The sequence below is a fragment of the Dendropsophus ebraccatus genome, chromosome 3 (genome assembly GCF_027789765.1).
Source record: "Dendropsophus ebraccatus isolate aDenEbr1 chromosome 3, aDenEbr1.pat, whole genome shotgun sequence".
NCBI classification, from domain to species: domain Eukaryota; kingdom Metazoa; phylum Chordata; class Amphibia; order Anura; family Hylidae; genus Dendropsophus; species Dendropsophus ebraccatus.
The window spans coordinates 56663014-56684628 of NC_091456.1; the positions used below are offsets into that span (position 1 = coordinate 56663014).

Consider the following 21615-nt stretch of genomic DNA (forward strand, 5'->3'; position numbering starts at 1 on the left):
TAAGAGGTTAATACAAAATATAAAATCCCTTGCTTACTTATGAAGTGCAAACAGGCTGAAGCATCACTTATAAATTAATACAAATATACATTCAAAATAATTAAAAAGAAGGCAAGACCTTTTAAAAGCAAATGATAGGATAAACGAGTCTAAGGCCATGTTCCCACTTCGGGAACATATCAGGGGAAGGCGCCATCTCATTAAATAGATGGCTGCTAATAAAGAACAGGATCATTATAAGCGGCTGTCTATAGAACGAGATGCCTTCTTCCAATATGTTTCTGAAATGGGAACATAACATTAAGGTCAAATGTCACTTCTGGCTGAAATATCTATAAATTTAGTGAATTTAGCACAGATGACATGACACTGTGTAGTACACTTTGGGAGACAACACTTGCTGGCATAGTTTGTATGGGGACAAGATTATATGAAATCATATTCTGTTGACAAAAAAAAGCAAACAGGAATAAAAAAAAGTATACCGATATTCAAGGTTTCTCAAATCATATTACTTTTTATTGGTATTTACATATTGTTCTGTCCCTATGGAGAAGGCACTAAAGAAAAAACAAATAAAAGAACCAATGAAAGTAAAAACTACTGCCAAGCATACAAACGTTTTAAAACAAAAGATAAAATCTAGAATCTCTCGTTAGCAATAATAGAATAAAAAATAATTGAAGATGCTACCTGAAAAGAAAACAATATAATGATAAAAACAATCATAGCAAATTAATGAAGACAAAGAAATCATTGTATGGCTATGTTCACACGTTTTTTTACAGAACAGACGCTGATTGAAATTAAATCAGCATCTGTTCTATTCTGCAGGGGCAGCAATGCAATGCAGCCCGCTATGTTCCGACATTGTTATTTTAAAAGTATTTTTAAAATAATGAACATGCCTATTATTTCCGGACACTGGTGCCCAAACAGCGTCCAGAGGCAATAGCTGTTAACACAATGTAAAGTACGGGAGGTGGCCGTACTTTATATTGTAGAGAACGGTTAATTTATTTGCATGCACACCCAACAGTGCCCACAATTCAACTGTAAAAAAATAATGTTCCTGCGGGAGATACGTTGTGTGAACATAGCAAATTGCTATAATTATTTCCATCATTATTATATTTCTCCTTTTTAGATTCTTATTTTCTGTTATTTATATTGCTCTCCTTGTCTTGTCAACAAGAGACATATTTAGGCTATGTTCACACAGTTTTTATTGGATGAACATTATTTGTAATGTTTGTAAGCCTTCCTTCTGACGGTGTGCCAACAATAGGCTTAGGCTATGTTCCCACAGAGTATTTATGCTCAGTATTTTACAATCAAAACCAGGAGTGGATTGAAAACACAGAACGGCTATGTTCACACACTGTTGAAATTGAGTGGATAGCTGTTATTTAATGGCAAATAACGGCTATCCACTCAATTTTAACAGTCTGCATTCCAATTAAGATGAAGTAATTGAAGTATCGGGAGGGTGAACATCTCAGACAACGGCTGTGCCACACAACAGCCACTGTTCGTGCCACATGTGAACATGGCCTTAAAGTGTATATATACAATTTGGATCTTACATGTTTAGATGTTACAGTTTGACAGTTATTTTGTATTTGTACTTTCATTTTTTTCTTAAATTATTTATGTCATTGTATTAGTGACAAAATTATATATATTCACCAATAAAAAAGTTATATTATTTGAGAAATCTCGAGTACCAGTAAATTTATTACCAGAGCGGTCAATCTCTGAACAACTTATTTCTAATAAAGAAGGAGAAATTAATACAATTCAGCATTTGTACCAGTAAATCTGGCTTCTAAATGAAGGATTTATGCACTAGATGTGAACCCAGAGAATAGCTGCAAATTCTGTGTGAAGGTGAATAAGGTGCTATAAAGAATAATGGTTAACCTTTTTTAAGGCAGTCATACAATAAGAGGGTCCCAAATTGACCAATGTACTGTCTAGTAGACACGTACTGTCATTGCTCCCATGCATTTAAGACCCAAAACAGACAATAGATTTTCAGGTCATCAGTAAAGCTGCATGTTCTGTCATGCCAGTGAACACTACCCAATAATACATTCTACTTATTAAACTAGTTAACCTTTCATTGTATAGTTATGCAATATATTTTACATTGTACAGTGGTGGTAAATACAGTTGTATGATGGCCATACTAAATTATTGGTGATCCATAAATAGATTGCAATATTTCTATGTACAGTACTAGGAGAATAACATATAGATGAAGTAACTGCATGATGAAAAAACAGCCTTATAACATAATATGTGTATATATAGAAAACAAAAAAAATGTACCAACTTTACATAAGGTTTTATTCTTGTATAAAGAGGGGTTTCAACTCTAAAAGTGTTGAACAAAAGATGGCTTCTGAAACTGCAGTATGTTAAAAATCCAGCATGTGGTTTACGGGAGTAGACATTCACGATTATGTATCTCTTAGATAGTGATCTCGAACTTCTTCCAATTTAGAGAGAATCCACTGTATAAATTAAATGAGAAGCATACATATTATAAATTATAGGACAAAAAGCACACTACAATACAATAGTACATATAGACAGATAGTAGCATAAAAAACACAATTCAGTCTAAGATCATTAACCTGATAAATAAATCTTTTTTAGTGATATTCCTACATAGCAATTTACTTTTAAGGTTGGTAGAAAAAAAAATATTAAGACATGCACGGTGCTCAATCTAAGATTATTAATTAAAAGGAACTTGTTCAAAATAATAGCAGTGAGGAGTGGTGCTGTAGAGCCAGTAAGCCGCAGCTCCGACTCCTTAATTTCATCAGGGACTGACTCCCGACTCTGGAGGAGTTATTATCACAATGGGGTAAAGTAGACCTGGCTCAGCAGCTTCTTCCTAATGTCCTACATGATCCTGAAGCGACTTCTAATGGAATCAGGCAAAGATATAAAGCAGATTCTCCTTTGTGCATGCAGTGAATGCAGCTAGGCTCCAGCCACCATGTCCTAAAGAACTCAAAACTAGATGAGATGGAGCAGGTGATCTTTTCCTGCTGACAGTCTTCTATGTTTCTAAGTAAATATTCACCATACACAAAGGAAAAACTGCTAACAGTGCCAGTTGATATAGAGGTCAGACATAAATATAGCTCTCTGTCAGCGCCCCTGCTCCTAAATCACCGCCACCCCACAGGAACTACCTGCTCAGCCAGTCAGTGACTGCAGCTGTGGCCCACCTCACTCTTGGTTGAGCGGGCCTTTCTGAGTGGGGCCATGACATCACAGGATTGGTGGCCTCTGCAGGAAGTCATGGACGGGTAAATATGATATAATCCCATCACCCCCTGCCCCCCTGATTTTTTTTTACTGAAGCCCAGAATACACCTTTAATTTATGTGTGTGTCTCTCTCTCAAGCACACACACACACGTAACTTGATTCAGCCGTAGCACTAGCGCACACACAGCCTGCTGCAGCCATAGCACACTGTAGAAAAACACCCAGTCTTCTCCCAGATTGAAAACACCACATTGAGGACAAAGGATACTGCTACACTACTTATGTCTTCTCCTTCTCTATATTACACAGGATATCTTCATGTTACACTACTGCTCATATACAATCAGCATCTAAGAAAAGAACAGCACAGATCTCCTCCCCCTCCCCCACAACTCTTTCAGCTTAGAAACAAACTGCCAAATAGTCGCCGCAAACCTTTTTTTTTTCTGACCATCACTATCTAATAGGGCCAGTGCATTATTCCTGATATATGGAGGAAATGATTCATCCCTCAATGCTTAGATTGATAGAACCCTACAATATATTGATGAGTAACATTCATAAAATTCATATGAAGTTTCAATTGTAAAATTTTCATTTTTTTCAAGGCTGGAGTTTGAGTCAGTAAATTTTTCTCTGACTTCAGTCAAAACTCCAAAGTCCTGGAGTGTGGTTAAATTGGTGAAGTCATTCATCCAGTGGCTCTTGTTTAAGGTAAGAGGGTGGAAAGTGGTGCACATGTTAGGTATAGTGCATTTCCTTCTCATATACTTGGGAAAATGTGTTGTTTCATACATTTGTCTAATGAAAAACTTACTTTGATTAAAAAGCTGATTGGAGAAGGAAACGTATAGAGAAGTGCAGCAAATTAAAGGATGCTCAGCTAAAATTATTATTATTATTAAAATTATTATTAGGTGGCAACCAAAACCTGAAAGACATAGAGGGAAGCTGAAAACTAATGTTTGAATGGATCAAGAAATTTGCCAAAATAGCAAAGGCTCAGCAAATGATCACCTCCAGAAGGATCAGACAAGATCTGAAGTTACCAGTGAGTACTGCTACAATATGATGATTAAGTAAAGCCAAGTTACCAACAAGAACTTCCTGCAAAGTCTTGTTGAAAAAAATACATGTTCTGAATAGGTTAAAATTTGAAAAGAGAAATGGTGCAATATATTGTAGATTGATGAAAGCAAAACTGTTCTTTTTGGGTCTAGTGGTTGCAGACAGTAAGTCAGATGACCCCCAAGTACTGAATTCAAGCCACAGTACACTGAGCGGATTGTAAAGCATGGTGGTGCAAAACTCATGATATAGGGGTGTTTATCATACCATAGCGTTGGGCCTATTTATTGTATACGAGAGATCATGATCAGTTTGATGTATCAAAATACTTGAGATCATGTTGCTTTATGTGGGTTGACATAAAAAAATGTAGCTTATGAGGCAAAACCCTAAGATTCAGGGGAACTGTGGAATGTAGTCTTTTCTGCCTGGCCTTGAATGCAACAAAAAAGGTCGAGGGGGGAGTGAGAGCGGTACAGAGCGATGCTGAAGTGAACCTTTGTGTCTTTCACTAAGTTCAAAGAGGGCTACAGGGGCAGTCCACAAGCTATTAAAGGGAGTTGTTTATGAAAACTGTCAACATTTACATGGATTTTAAAAATCTGCTTGCCACAGGCAATCCTGCTTTTCTTATAATAGGTTGAACTGGATGGACATATATCTTTTATCAGCCTTACAAACTATACTGCTACATTACTTGCACTTTCTTTTTTCACAGTATAAATCCTAGGTCTATTACTTTGCTACATATCAAAGACAAATATGTCAGTCTGGCAAATTTCTGAATAAATACTAATTACTCTATTAGAACCTCCACACAGTGAACACGGTAACTAATATATTGTATATATTTACCTTGGCATCATCTGGAGTTTTAAAATTTATTATTTTTCCAAACTCTTTGGCATGAAAAACAGATTTCACTCGTTCCTACGGGATAAACAATTTCAGATGTAAGAAACAGACTCATCATTTTAATCTGCGTTGTGCCTAAATTGTCTGCCATGCATCTCCTTGTGATACATTCTCTAGTCCTGGCCACTGCTTAGAGGAAGCAAAGTCTCAGTGTTTGCATTCATTTCTGGAATTTTCATCCAATTTAAGCTTGTGATGTTCAAAGAACAGGTTGTACAGTAAACAGGCGCCACTTCTCATTTGGAAATTTCACTTTACAATACATCATCCTGCGTAAAGTTTTGCCAAAAAATCACTAAGCATTTCCAGCCAATATTTTAACTGAGTGCTGTAGAAATAAACTATCTATGAAGGGGGCTTGATCAATTCAAAGAGCCAACTTTTATTGACCTACATTCTGGGTTTTAAAGTTCAGAGATTGCTGTGTGGTAGACGCTCAGGACACCTTATTTCACGGTAGCTTTTTGATGCAGCCTGTTCTACTCCTTACTTACCAGTTTCTAGACCACCCAAAATACATTTTACATAGGACATCTGCACGCCACCAGCTTTCCACTTATTACCAACCACCTCATTCATGGCTTAGGTTTCATAAAAGGAGCTGCACAATGGTAGAAGGGCATAACGCCTCACATATAATGGGTCTTTCAATTATCAAGGTTTTTTATGAATTCCATATGGATTGTACTAAATTTGCCTCTCTTAATGATTTAAAGGAAAACAGGGACACTTTTGCCAATGGGCATTATCTGGCATTGCATCTTATGAATGGTGCAGTCTATTGAAAACGAGAAAATTCTTTTTCTCATCTTATACAGTACCTCTGTAGCACTACCATAAAGAAAGAAACATAAAATACAGACAAGGAGAGAAAGGGGCTGCTGCACCTCACACCTATGGCTGACACTAATGGCTCTCGGCTACATTTAAAAACCAACGCCAGGATGTTGGTATATAATTTGATCAAACCATATTGCCCCATGTACCACGTGCAAGTCCCCTGGTTCACGAGTCCCTACACTAACTCAACACTGTGTCAGTCAGCGACCGCTAACCCCGCAAAGCGAGCACAAACAGGGAAGGGTACATGGGGCAATATGGTTTGATCAAATTATATACCAACATCCTGGCGTAGGTTTTTAAATGTAGCCGAGAGGCATTAGTGTCAGCCATAGGTGTGAGGTGCAGCACTCCTTTCTATCCTTGTCCGTATTCTCTCTTTTCTGAGTGTTTGCACTCCTGGACGACCCATGTGACCACAATTAGCAGGAGGCACCTGTGCACACATGACTAGTCCCTCCTATCTTTCCCATTCTACCTGCAGGAGCAATGGTGAGTTATTGGACCATGTTTACACTAGTGCTGCTTGGTGGCAGCTTTCTCCGCTGTCGGTGCCTGCTGGGTTTTGGGGGACATTGGGGTTGCAGGGCCGTTCTATGGCCTCCCTTCCCTGTTTGTGCTCGCTTTGCGGGGTTATCGGTCGCTGACTGACACAGTGGTGAGTTAGTGTAGGGGGGACTCATGTGAACCAGGGGGCCTGCACGTGGTACATGGTGTGTGGAAGTCGGCCCTGGTATGTGCTGCTGGAGGCTGCGGGCAGTGCGCTGGACAGCTGTGGAGGTGGCTGCCGGTTAGCTGTTGGCCCACGTGGTCTCCCTTCCCTTGTGCAGGTAGGATGGGAGTTAGTATAAAGTGCCCGCAGTTGGTGATGAAGTTTGGCGGGACTTACTGGTGGGACTCCGCTCCTGGACTAGGTGTGCTCCCCAGTGTGCTGGGTAAGCTGAAAGACAGGCTACTAGCCTGGACTCTGCTAATGGGTTTCATGCAGCCGCTTCCAGGAGGGAATATGCTCTGAGGTTCATGGGGCTTGCTATGTTTTTTACCTTTGCAGGGAAGTCATGGACTATTGTGTTTTTATCAGTAGGTTGGCAGCAGTTAAGGACTGATACTGTACGCATATATATGGTATAGCCTGTATAGAGGTATAATGCTAATGGTGATTAATTATTTACTGCGTATGAACTGTTCTGCTGCACAGATAATTTATTGGCCGACAAACTGTATTAAGTTGTTATGATAAGTGGTTGTCCTTGTTGTGAGGATGTTACCGCATTTTGTATATTTTTTGTTATTGGAAAATAAAAGAAATAAAAGTTAAAAAAATATATATATATAACAACATCCTGGCATTGGTTTTTAAATGTAGCTGAGAGGCATTAGTGTCAGCCATAGGTGTGAGGTGTAGCAGCTCCTTTCTCTCCTTGTCCATATAAAAAAAGAAACATCAGATTACATATTAAATAATTTCATAGTACCTTTGCTTCAATGCGCAGCCTTCTACCGCTCACAATGACTGGTTGTTTGGTAAACTCATCAAAGCTATACTGCCATTCACATGTAAGCTGTCCGAAAGTACCCTTCGTAACAAAGAGGATACCACTAGAAGAGAAAGTAGATTCTTGGTTACCTCTCTATATTAACACATATATAAACCAATAAGATCTGAATGATCCAAATCCTTAAAAAGGTCTCAGCAGATTACTGCATTTCTCTGCCTATACGGAAAGCACACAGCATCCCTATACTGTTCAGTAAAAGACTGAGGACGTACAATCTGGCCAGTCTGCCTCTTAAAGTGAATGTGTCTAGATTTTTTTTTTTACTGATTAGAGCTAGATAATGAAACATACTGTCTTTTTCTAAGTCTGTTTCTGTTTTGTTATTGTAACTTTTATTATTAAACACAATTATATTATATCATGTAATATAACAGCATTTGGTGATATGGATAAAATGCGCCACAGCTCCATTCATTCTCTATGAGGCAGCCAAAGAGACCCTCATGCAGCTTCTGTCTCTCTTGGGTAGCTCTACAGAGAATAAATGGAGTTATTAAGCAGTGATTTCGGGGTCCCCGTACTCAAGATCGCTCCTGTAGTCGGACCTCGCAATCTCTTAGTTGTGCTCTATCCTGTGCATACTGTGGATAAGGCATAACTACCCCAGATCAGAAGACCCGTTAAAAGAGGAATCGACTACTTTAAATAAATAAATATATATATATATATATATATATATATATATATATATATATATATATATATATATATATAGCTATTTTGATGAGGCAAGCCAAATAAAGATCCAAATTCCTTGTTACAGATGATCAGCCCACTCCATGCCTCCTTAGGAAATACTTCCATTTCACATAATATAACAATGCTGGAACATACGTTAGAACAACCCAGTATTGTGCTGTAAGTAAAAATTGACAATCTTCATTTTGTCTTATTTGACAATATGCTCCATTTCAGGAACGGAACTGCTATACTCCTGATGTAATTGAACACTTCCATCTAGAAGTGTCCTTGAAAATCCATTCTCCAGCTCAATACAGCAGGCTCACTATCAGATTCAGCAGCAGAACTGAATAGGATAGGAACTTTAGGCAGCATATGGCACTCTTAAGGCCACTCAGACATAAAAGTAAAATCGGCTACATACCTTTTCATCACCATTAATAAATCTGTGTTATTGACCATTGCATGTGCAAAGTATTTACATTTGGCAAATCTTCCATTTTCAATTCTCTACAATGAAAGAGAAACAAATACAGTTAATGCACACATTATAGAACATGGCTAGCATGTATTGCTACCCATCCTCAAAAAGTCCATAGAACCATGAAAGTCCATAGGCCATTAAAAACATGGAATCAACCAAAATTCTAAAATCTAAAAGATGGTTTTATACAAAAATCTGGAATTACATAAAGCTTTTTTTACATGGGCATGTTGAAGATTGTTTTAAATTTTTAATGGATTAATTTACAATCTGTTTAAAATCATTGCGTGCTTGGAACATTGGCTTCTAGTAAGTTACATTGCATTTCTTAATGCAAATCATACATCACCATCCATTTTATATATCTTATCATAATTTTTGTATGTGATGGTTTTCTACCCCCTTTCCATGCTGTAACTGTACTGCCCTTGTAAATGTAGCTTAAGGGTAGCTTCACACATACCGGATCCACAGCAGATTTCACGCTGCGATTTTCCAGCGAAATCCACTGTGGATCCTGGTAGTGTGAAGGTCTATGGGGTTACATATCCGCAGCAGAATTTTCATTCCACTGCGCATATACCGGCCCCTGTAACCCCCCGCCGCCTGCAGCCCCCAGCCCGGAGCATACATTACCTGCTCAGCACCGCGGCTGTGTGTGAGGCTCCCCATCAGCCAATCAGTGCTGCCGTGCTGATTGGCTGATAAGAAGCGAGGGGAGCCGGGAGCCTCACACACAGCTGCAGCGCCGAGCAGGAAATGTATGCTCCAGGCCAGGGGCTGCGGGAGGTAAAAGGGGCCGGGTGACATACTGGCAGCGAAATGGAAATTCCGCTGCGGGTATGTGGCTCATTCAACTTCACACTACCAGGATCTGCAGCATCCGCTGCAAACTCGCAGCGAGAAATCCGCTGCGGATCCGGTACGTGTGAAGCTACCCTTAAGAGGATTTTGACACATAGCACTAAAATTGCCATGTATTAGTAAATCAGAAGTTTCAGCAAGTGCTAAGGTTAGTTGTTAATGTTTTTATTTTTCTCACCATTTTTCTGTTCTATTGCGCCATACTTGGTTATAAGATTTGCATAGACTGATCCGGATCTCACAACCATCTGGCTGCACCTTCTGTTGTGGCTTTTTCAAAAATTACAGAAATCCTCACGACCATCACTAGTTAAAACAATCTTTTCTAGACCAACATAGATAACTTACTTTTTTCATGGTGGGAGTTTACACTGTTCTTACACCAAGATCTGTGTCGTTGGAAATATGGTATCAGGCTACGCAGTGATTTCCTATGGATGTCGGACTCATCAGCATAATGAGCATAAAGCCAAGTGGCGAAAATTTCTTGACAATGGAAACAGCATCCGAAACATCACCAGGAGAGGGTCAGTAGCCGAAGCTTTACTAAGCTGCTTGACAGTTTCCATTACAAGTAAATCTGTCAGCAACCCAAGCCCCCAAAAGCTGCTTGTACAAATGGTAATGAACCATGGCCAAGCATACCTTTCATAACTGGGTTGGTGCTGTTATTTGGATAACCGGTCAAATCTTGAGCATGCTATGGCACAGTGAAGCAGTGCAGCAGCACTGACGTGTCCAAATTTAAGGGAAGCCAACAACTTTGCTGCTAAAGTTACTAGCAGTGCTCGATAGATGTGCTAAAACACTAACTAATGCTCTACGGGGGTAACTGACATGAAAAAACGCCTTTTAAAAACCTCTTTTCCTGCCAATCACCCCAGCAGAGCGTGCTGACCAGCTGAGAAAAGCGACTAGTTATAGCCCCACCTCTCCCCTGATTAATAGTTCCAAGCTCTGTCCCTGCCTCTAGCACTGGAATAAAGTCTTAGCAGATAATGTTACTACAGAAGACATGGTAAAGGAATGTTTTAGCACATCTATCAGGTGCTGCTAGTAGCTTAAGTGAGCCTGTGCTGATTCACTATGCCACAGTATAGGCAAGATTTGGCCAGGGCTGTGGCATAATCTGGACGTTACTTGCGAGGAGAGGGGTGGGAGAGAAGCGAGGCATAGCAGGCACAGGAACCCTAGGCCCCCCCTCTTCACCACCATCATGATTAAAATTGGATTTATATCAAAATAACTGTACCAGCACAGTTTTGCATAGTATGCCTGCATATCTTTTATAACATGCTACACATGCTATTACCAGTACCAGTGTGGGTTGGGTTGGGGGGGGAAATAATCATTTTGTGTGATAGCTCATGTTGAAAGGAAACAATCAGCCGACATGCACAATCCAAAAAGATAGAAATGGCTGCACAATGTTGGCACATCGTTGTCTTTGATCATGTTCTAAAATCCTGATCATGATAGGGACGCTCTTGCTCTCTTCAATCTAAAATTTGTCCAGGCAGCCCCTCCCTCGATGTCTGTGTGTAATAGCACAGACAGCACCTGGGGATCTGTCAGGTCAGCGCTCACTTCCCCCTCAGTCACTAACCAAATTTTGCACACTCAGGTTCAGACAAACTCGAGCATGCTTGAAGTTTGCTCAACTTTAATGAAATACTAAATGAACAAGCGTAACATGACTGAAAAGACTTAGGTTAGAGTTTTAGTTGACATTAAATTTAACTGTAACAACCAGCTGCTACCAACGCAAATAAGATCATGGGGTGCGTCAAAAAGGGCGTATATGTACAAGACAAAGAAATATTTTCACCATTGAACAAATCACTATTCAGACTGCATATAGAATATGGGGGGACATTTATGAAATGTCCGCCTGAGGCATATGCCAAGGAGAAGGTCCAGATTTGCCCCTTCTCCCTGGCGTATGCAGCCAGCGTGACAAGGCGGGGAGGAGGCGTGGAATGGGAGAACAGCAGTACCCAGAAAAGTTATTACAATTAGGATTATTTAGTTTAGAAAAATGACGGCTAAAGGGTGACCTAATAACTATGTAAACACGTGGACAAAATTTTGGTATCATTTTGTTAAAAAAAGAAAAACCCACAAAGGTCACTGAAATAACTTGATACTGGCAAAAGTAATAATACATTTTAATATAATGAAAATTAGCTAATGATATCAGACATTGGTTTGAATTGTGGTTGAAGAGAAAAAAAAAAATGTAAAAATCAAACTAATAAAACTGGCCTGGACAAAAAATAATGTTAACCTTAAATTAAAATTAATTTAACCAGAGGTACATTATTTAAAACTAAGGTGTGTCCTGATTAGCGAGATTGGTGCTTGTTTGCAAGGCACGATCATGCTGCCAGGCCATACAAATGATCACTGTATCATTCGTGCAGTCCATTTAAAGCGACTCTGTACCCACAATCTGACCCCCCAAACCACTTGTACCTTCAGATAGCTGCTTTTAATCCAAGATCTGTCCTGTGGTCCGTTTGGCAGGTGATGCAGTTATGGTCATAAAAAATTACTTTTAAAATTGCTGCCCCGTGCCCTACAGGCATATCTGTGCACTAACTTTGCACCTGCCCCTCCGTCCCTCCTCCCCACCCTCTTCATCATTAGGAATGCTCCAGGCAGATTGCCTCCTATTCACCACCTGTGTTCCCACAGCACATGGGCTTGATTGTTAAGACACCTGAGCAATGTTCAAACAGAAGTAAATGTTTCAGTGGCATTTCTAATGATGAAGAGGATGGGGAGGAGGGACAGAGGGGGTGGTGCAAAGTTAGGGCACAGATACGCCTGTAGGGCACGGGGCAGCAATTTTAAAAATTTTTATGACAATAACTGCATCACCTGCCAAACGGACCGCAGGACAGATCTTGGATTAAAAGCAGCTATCCGAAGGTACAAGTGGTTTGGGGGGGGTCAGATTCTGGGTACAGAGTCGCTTTAAATATATTGCTGTCGGCAGCACACCCCATTTAACACAGGGAGATAGCGATATATTTTAGCAAACTTTAGTAGTGCAACTAAATATTAAGCTAAGGTTACCATCATTTTTGTCCAGGCCAGTTTCATTAGTTTTTTTTTTTTCTGTTAAACCACGATTAAAAAAGCAATGTCTGATTTTCATTAGTTCTAAATAAGATGCATAAATACTTTTGTCAGTTTCATGTTTTTAATTAGGACTGTATCTGTAAACAAGGGGACTCCCTCTACATTTACACCAGAAAAGAAAGGGATTCTTTACTGTGGGGGCAGTAGGACTATAGATATCTGTGCCAAAGGATGTGGTCATGGATTCTGGATTCATTTCTGGAGTGCAAAATTGTATTACAGGCATAGTAACTCTGGGGAAGGGTTGTTGATTCAGAGATTTTCTAGGATATGATGCCATATTTGGAGTTGAGAAGGAATTTATCTCCCTAAAATTAGTAAAATGGCTTCTTCCTCATGGTTTATTTTTGCCTTCATCTGGAGGAACACTATAGGGTAATAGGATGAGCAGCAGTATTAGCATCAGCAGTGAGCTGGAAACACAGGCAAAGGCTGCACTGCAACAGAAGAGCTATAAACTTTATTATTTATGTAAAATGCAAGAGCTGCACGGACATCCCTAACAATGTCAGTGCAGTCCTTGCTTGTGGTCATCCTATTTAGCAGCTGAACCCAACAGTAGAGATGAGCGAATTTACAGTAATAACAAAGTATATAGCTTTGTTAGCTCGGCAGTCGGCTTGTCAGCCAGCTGCTTTTGTAGTCCGTGTCGATCCTCCCCGGGTGCCGGGAAAAGCTGGATCCAGTCTTGAGAATCTGGGGGAAGCTTCCCAGGACTGAATCAAGCTTTTCCAGGCACGCAGAGTTAAAAGGCAGCAGACTAATGAGCCGACTGCCAAGCTAACAAAGCGATTTGCTTAGTTACTACTGTAAATTTGCTCATCTCTACTCAACATCATTACACTTAAACATGAATTTCTTCTTTATCTTCTTTCCCATAACTTCACTTTTTTTTGTGTTCATTTAACAAACTTTGAATACAGGTTAACAGCTTTATAATGCCCTGTAACTGTGCATTTTTGGGAGCAGGCATGTAAAAACCTTTAAAAATATTCCATATGATACATATTCCACATAAATAAAACTGTTCAAATATACGTCATGTGCCCTTGTGCTGCAGCCTGTTTAGTACAAATGTACAGTATGGCACGTGTGTTGCATACAAATGTAAAAAAGCTAGAATGTTAGGTGGTCAGAATATTAACTCATCAGTTAGACATGGCAGTATATACAAATACTTCTGAAATGGTGAAACTAAAACCTAAACTACATTGGTATGGCTTTATCAAGCTGTGCAGAACAGAAACGAGTGAAGGCTCCGCATAGCAGATTATCATAGCTCAGTTTTAGCTTTAGGAAATTGTAGTTGATCTGTGATTGGTTGCAATGAGAAGTTTATATTTCACACAGTTTGATAAATCTGGGCCAGAGTTTTAATTTATTCACTGTATTTTGATCTAGGAACATATATTATGCCAAATCACCATCTTTCTGAGTTTCTGGCTTTTCATCCAATATCCAACAAAAACAAGTTGGTACTAAAGAAAAAATTGTCCAATAAAGGATAGCAAACTCAAAATGAGTGGTATACACCTATAAAAGCCTAATAAGTCCCTCATTCAGAACTTGCATTAGCTGTTTGCAGCAGTGTTAAGCATATCTGTATTTTATGTGGAATGCCCTTCGATGTAATGCTTTTTAACACCCGTAGGGGCACTGGACATTTTATGCCCCACACCCTGAGATCACCTGATTTTTACTAGGATGGAGACATTGTTTAAAGCATACCTGTATTTTCAAAACATTTTGAAAACCTGTTTGTGTTTATTAGAATAGGTTGCTGAGGTAAGAATTTAGGGGTTATTTTCTGGGGTTTTTGATAAATGAAGTACTTTACAAATATGTTAGGAGTCACAAAAACTATTGAATGAAGAGATGTTCCTTGAAACAAGTGACCTTTTAAGTAAGAAAAAAATACTATTATTGTTTAATATATAATTAGCAATAGATATGTTGTCTTATTTATACAGCAAAGATAACACCTATGCAACATGGTAGGAAAGGATTATTATACCCCTGAGAATGGCATACAGTATGTAGTATGATGGCCAGTGATGACCAGGCAAAAGTTCCAAAAAAAAAAAAAAGGAGTGTATGCATTCCCTTTTCTCTGAAGCCAATGCTGTACACACTGTAACTTTCCAGGATTCACTTAAAGCGACTCTGTACCCACAATATGACCCCCCCAAAACCACTTGTACCAGATAGCTGCTTTTAATCCAAGATCTGTCCTGGGGTCCGTTTGGCAGGTGATGCAGCTATTGTCCTAAAAAAAATACTTTTAAATTTGAAGCCCGTGCCAAACAGGAGTATCTGTGCCCTAACTTTGCACCACCCCTACATCCCTCCTCCCCACCCTCTTCATCATTAGGAATGCCACTGGAACATTTTCTACATGCTGAACATTGCACAGGTCCTTAACGATCCAGCCTGTGTGCCGGGCTGCCACGGGTGGGGAATAGGAGGCAATCTGCCTGGAGCATTCCTAACGATAAAGAGGGTGGGGGAGGAGAGACGGAGAGGTGGTGCAAAGTTAGGGCACAGATACTCCCGTTTGGCACAGGGTTTAAAAGTATTTTTTTGGACAATAACTGAATCACCTGCCAAACGGACCGCAAGACAGATCTTGGATTAAAAGCAGCTATCCGAAGGTACAAGCGGCTTGATGGGTCAGATTGTGGGTACAGAGTCGCTTTAAAGTGTCAGTCATTTTTTTTTTTTCTTGCAGAAATCAATAGTCCAGGCGATTTTATGAAACTTTGTAATCGAGTTTATTAGGCAAATATGCCATTATCTGCATTCAAAAAGACTTTCCCCAGGCCACCCCCCCCCCCCTCCTCTCTCTAATTCACTGTCTATTATCAGGAAATCACAACTCTTTTCCATCAGACGTGCCCTGTGTAACCTATGGAGGGGGGAGGAGGGAGATTAGTCACCAGCAGAGAGCAGAGAACAAAGGATTACACAGCGGAACCTGTGTGAAAGCCACTATTCAGAGGTCAGTGCTGACTTTAGAGGAGATAGCCCGGTGATGTGGCTCTAAATTTACTCTTTGTTGTCCTGTTTTGGTGCCTCATCTCCCTCCACCCCTCCCCTCTCCATAGAAAACTATGAAGAAAGGGGGGGGGGGGAGGAGGAGCTTCAAACTGCTTTTTCATGATAAAAATTCATTTTTTTTGGCTAATAAGTTACTGAAAATCGTCTGTACTATTGATTTCTTCAAAGAAATTTAAACGACAGGTACACTTTAATAGAAAAACAAACATAACACTATAATGTAATTTGAACAGAAATGCAAGATTTAGTTATGAAGGCATGAATAATGGTAGGGACAAGTAACAAAACAAGAAAAAGATGTCTGGTGTAGTTTTGTGCTCTTTTTAGTCCTTTTATAGACTGGAAAAAAAGAAATGCAAGTGCCTAAGCTAAAAGACAATAATAAATTCAAATAGTTTAAAATAAAAGTATTTATTAAAAACAAATAAAAAAAACAAGCAAAAACAAGTCTTTATAAAGCCAAAAACAAACAGAGAAGATCTGAACACATGCACTGGTGGTGTAACCACAAGGTTTGTTCACAACAGTTATATATGAAATGTGAATAATGAATATACTCTGAAATGTAAAAAACTTAAATGCAGTGACCTTGCAAATAATATGAGAAATGTATGTTGTTCTTAGAAATATAAGCAAAAAAATTATCATTTAAAGCATGTATCATTATTTACCTATGGTCAATGCTTCTAGTAAGTATACACATCCAGTATTAGGTGGATAGGCTGTATATATTAGTTAAATGCGTTATAGCGTTATATGGGATTAAAAAAAAACAGTTGTTTTGTGTTTTTTTTTTAACAAAAATTGCACCACAATTGCCCTAAGGTTGTGTGTGGTACTACAACTCCGCTCTATTCACTTTAATGGACCTCAGCTGCAATATCAGACACAGAGGACAAGAGTGCTGTTATTCCTGGAAGAAGGCATCCACCTTTTACTAAATCTGGATAATCCCACAACATCTTTTTAGGTGAAATAACAGCCATTGTTTTTATAATAGCTGCAAATAATTTTTATAGACATTATTTGCAGACGTTATTTATTAAAAGACAGCCATCTTGTGTGAGCATAGCCATAAGGTGTTTACTGTTATATATATATATATATATACACACACACACACACATATACTGTATATATATATATATATATATATATATATATATATATATATATATAAAATAAAAATCAGCTATTGATTGTACATGTTCCAATTGTTCTTTGTATTATCAACAATCAACACATATTAATACTGAGCTGACTGTTTGGATACAAATACAGCTTTTAGTTATGGCCTCTACACAGTATACTGAAGTGACAGTGAATCACAAAAATATATTTTATATGCAGATATGATTTGCATATGCCCTCATGTCTACTTCTGTCACTATCGTATACGTCCCCTTACAAATAACAGATACCACGTGCATGTAAATGCAAATAAATGCATTGCAAAACTATCAACAGTAAATTGCTTGTGGTTTTGCAGCCTGGTTATTGTCTGAGCAGCTGTGTGTGAACCCAGCCTTACTGGGTTTGCTAAAGAGGCAGAACTACAGTAATACCTCGGTTTTCGAACGCTTTGGAACTAGAACTGCTTGGTATTCGAACGAAAATTTACCCAGAAGTAGTGTTTGGAATTCGAACTTTGCTTGGTTTTCGAACGTTTTTGCGAGCGTGGATAGTGGGTTTTACCTGGCGAGTTAAGCAGTGGTGAGGCTTCACATACAGTACAGTGCTGTATAAGACTGCTGGAGTGCATATACAGTGCAGTAGTAGTACAGGCAGTGCACCACCATCTCCCATAGCTTTATAAAAAAAAAAGGTCTTAGAGAACCTTACCTAATACGTTTGTCACTTTGTCTTTACTTTGCTTCTATCTACATTATATATCTTACAATATTCCTGTCTGAAGGGAGCCCTGGTTCTCTCCTTCATCTACTGAATCCAGCCCATGTGCTACTGTACATGTCACCTGAGATCACTGCCAGGAAGAGATACAGCATTACATTTCTTGGCATAATCTCCATGAACTAACCAAGGACGCCCCATGGAGCACACACCCACTAACACAACAATCTAGTCTATGAGGATTCCCCTGGTGACAATAAAGCTGAGAAAATATAATTGTAAAATTAATGTAGTAACAATTTTTACTCAAGAAGAGTAAATCAAATGTGTTATTTAGTAAATTTTAAGCCACATTTACTCATTAGTAGTCCCACCTGTAGCCGCGGACTTGCAGCTACAGACAGGACTACGGATGTCAATCCACAATTGTCCGCAACCAGTCTGCAGTCTTTCTGACCCCTTCATTAGCAATAGACCCATAATACTTACAGGTGTGTGTGTGGCCATAGAAATGAAGGGGTCCGCATCTGTCCTCATTTGTGGACAGAATTAACGCATAAGTGAAAGGGGCCGTATCCAGCTTTGGTTTCTCTACTATTAGAACTAAAATTATTCTTTTTTCGATTAGAAAGCTTATAAAAGTCTTACAGCAATGAATACAAATATTATCAGAACATAAACAGAATAGAAACAGAACAGATAATTCCCTTTGTGTATTCTAGCCTAGTGCTTTCCAAGTGTTGGGTGATGAAAGTTTCTGACTCCCAGACATTCCCTGAGTGTTTTCATAGCATATACTGCATGAAAGTTTTGGAGAGCCAGTTGAAGAACAAGCAGTAATAGGTTTATATATAACATATTATATACAAGCTTAGAAATGGTAGAAACAGTGTGACCCAGTGCATGTAATATAGCTCTGTATCTTCTTTTAAGAACTATGGATGCTCTCTACAAATGAGTTGCCATCACCTGTAGCATTTGGCTTCCAGTGCCTTCCCTCAGCCTATACGGTCGTATAACACCATCTTCATGAAGAAATCGTGGTGGGCGAAGACTCTCTACCTCATCAGAAGAGTCCGTAGCTCTGCAAATAAAAGACATTCACAGCATGAGCATTCCACCTTCACAATAAGGGGACATTAAAGCGTAACTGTCATTTCAGGGTCATTTTTGTGAAAACATTAAATATCAACAGTACAAGCGATTTTAAGAAACTCTGTAATAGGTTTTATGTACTAAAAGAGTTTCCTTCTGTACTAAAAAATCAATCTCCCAGCCTCCCCCCTCACATCAGATGAAGCAGGATTTCTCTCTCCATTATGTTGCTATGGAGAGGGGAGGGGATGTTAGGAGTGACTGAGCACGGAGCAGTCCTGCACAGCACAACACCCTGCAATCTTCTCTCAGTAAGATCATAGATAAGCACTGACCTTTCTGACACCTGAATTTAGCGTTTTAGGTGCCCAGAGAGTCTATAAACAGCTGACCTTCGTGTCACCTCTTCCTGCTCCTACATCTCCCTCGGCCCCTCCCCCCTCCATAAGGATAGAATGGAGAGAGCAGAGCCTGTCTTCACTGGCTTCTCTGTAATGAAGACGTGTTTGCCTGATAATGCACAGATAAGAAGTCAGGGGTGGAGGCTGGGAGATTGCTTCTTGAGTACAGAAGGAGGCTTTTTTGTCTGATGAAACCTATTACAGAGTTTCTTAAAATGAGTCATGATGCCAGGAGTTCCAGAGTGCCGTGCGACTGTGTCTGTACAGTGCCGCAAATCAAACTGATTCAGAGATCCCGGCATCATAATGAATCATGATGCTAAGAGCTCCGAACTCCATTTTCGCAGCACAATCTATACAGACCATGCACAGCACACGTGAATGCCCCCTAAGGCTATGTTCACACTACGTAAAACTACGTTCGTAGTTCTCGCCGCAGAACTATGGCCGTAGTTTTGAGGGGTGGAACATAGCCTTATTTTCAATGGGATCCCGGCCGGAGTGTACACACATCGTATGCGCTCCGGCCGGGATCCCATGCGGCGCCGGAAAAAACTGACATGTCAGCTTTCTGCGGCCGGAATTTAGTGAATTCCAACTGCAGAAAGACCTGTCAGTTCACACAGTGAAGCAAGCGGCTCCGGCCGCTCGCTTCACTGTGTGCTATGGTAAGTTCTGATCAGAGCTCCACAGCCGGAAAGATCACCCAGCCGGGGTCACGGAATGGCCGGTCTGATACGTAATGTGAACATAGCCTAAGGCTGCTAAATCAGTGTAAGGCTATGTTCACACAATAGGGGACATTTACTAAGGGGTCTAATTTGTGTTACTATTGTAATGAGGATTGATGTATATTTTGTTCCAGTATCTTGTGACTGACTTATTAAAATGTAGCACTGCCAGATCGGGTGCTAATCCCAGATTACACAAACTTTTTGGTGAATACTCAAAACAAGCAGATAAAAAAAAAAAAAAGTCAGTTCTTCAATAGAACTTAGACCAAAAATGGGTGAAAAATCCAATGAACCACCTAAACATAGACGCAGAGCCCTTAATAAATGTCCTCTATGTCTTTTTATGCAAAATAATGGAAATTATTTATCATACATTACCCAAGATTAAATCTTTACAGAACCTACATATACCATATACAATCACCTAAAACTGAATTTTTACAGAACCTACAACTACCAAACAAATATTCTTTCTCCCTTCATTTGACATAGAATATGTATATTATAATGGGTATCCTCACACAAAGTACAATACTCTGAAGACAACAATGCTCAACAAACATGTCATTAACATTATTTCAATCAAACAGTATTATAGAAAGGACAGTACATGATGGATTACCTCTTGATTCCCTGAAACGTGCTGCTGGCCATGTCTATGATGCCTCCTGTTGGCCTGGTTACAGCACCCACTAAACCTTTACCAATTCCTTTAAAAAATCCAGCTGCTCCTTCCTTCTGAGCACCTAGCAAACACATTGTGTGAGATATTAGAAACCTTGGCAGACAGAACCACATGACATTGTTATCTAAACAGATTTATTCACTGTACCTTTAATAGGTTTTGTAACAATCCCTGTAATCCCACTGACAAAGCCCTGAGGAGAGAGAATAAATAGTGACTCAGCTTCATAAAATGTTGTTGGGGCACACAAGTGACACCACAGAAACACTTCTTTAAGAATAAGAAAAGTAAACACAGGACAGGTGAACATAGGCTTCATATACCAAGGTATCACCTGCTACCTGGGGGAGGAGATATGGAGTGTATAAAACACTAATGCCAGGAACAATGAAAACACAGGGGGGAGATTTATCAAACATGGTGTAAAGTGAAACTGGCTCAGTTGCCCCTAGCAACCAATCAGATTCCACCTTTCATTCTTCACAGATTCTTTGAAAAATGAAAGGTGGAATCTGATTGGTTGCTAGGGGCAACTAAGACAATTCCACTTTACACCATGTTTGATAACTCTCCCCCAGTCTACAGAGCACCCATAATGTGGTTTAATGTGCTGCAGCGATGGGTAGTGTGGCCCATCCACATGACTGCAAGTTTACCAGGCCTTTACAGGGCTCAGTCAGTGTCAGCCTGCATAAAATGGCCTGGGGGCTATGTCTACACAGTGTATTTTGAGGCTCAAAACTTTATTTACAAGCTTTTTGCAGCATTTTTACGTTAAAAATATTTTTTTTGCTCGCAACTTTCAAGTACTTTTACATGATTACACACAAAAATGCATAAACAAATGTCCCAAGTTGCATGTAAAATGGCAGTATTACACCCAAGACCACCTGTAACGTTATCATGACCATGGTTATAACTATTATTTAAAAAATAAACTATAA

General features: G+C 39.4%; 1 protein-coding gene across 1 annotated transcript in view; it reads right to left on the reverse strand.

Moving 5' to 3' along the window:
- Nucleotides 1–2335: 2335 nt before the first annotated feature.
- Nucleotides 2336–21615, reverse strand: part of VPS13A (vacuolar protein sorting 13 homolog A) — a 153830-nt gene continuing 134550 nt past the window's right edge. Inside the window, exons 66-72 of the mRNA XM_069961812.1 lie at nt 20819–20864; nt 20609–20732; nt 18726–18840; nt 8778–8863; nt 7589–7712; nt 5214–5288; nt 2336–2519 (exon numbers count right to left, since the gene is read on the reverse strand). Of these exons, the coding sequence (XP_069817913.1) occupies nt 2466–2519; nt 5214–5288; nt 7589–7712; nt 8778–8863; nt 18726–18840; nt 20609–20732; nt 20819–20864 (624 nt within the window). The 3' untranslated portion in view covers nt 2336–2465. The remainder of the gene's footprint in view (nt 2520–5213; nt 5289–7588; nt 7713–8777; nt 8864–18725; nt 18841–20608; nt 20733–20818; nt 20865–21615) is intronic.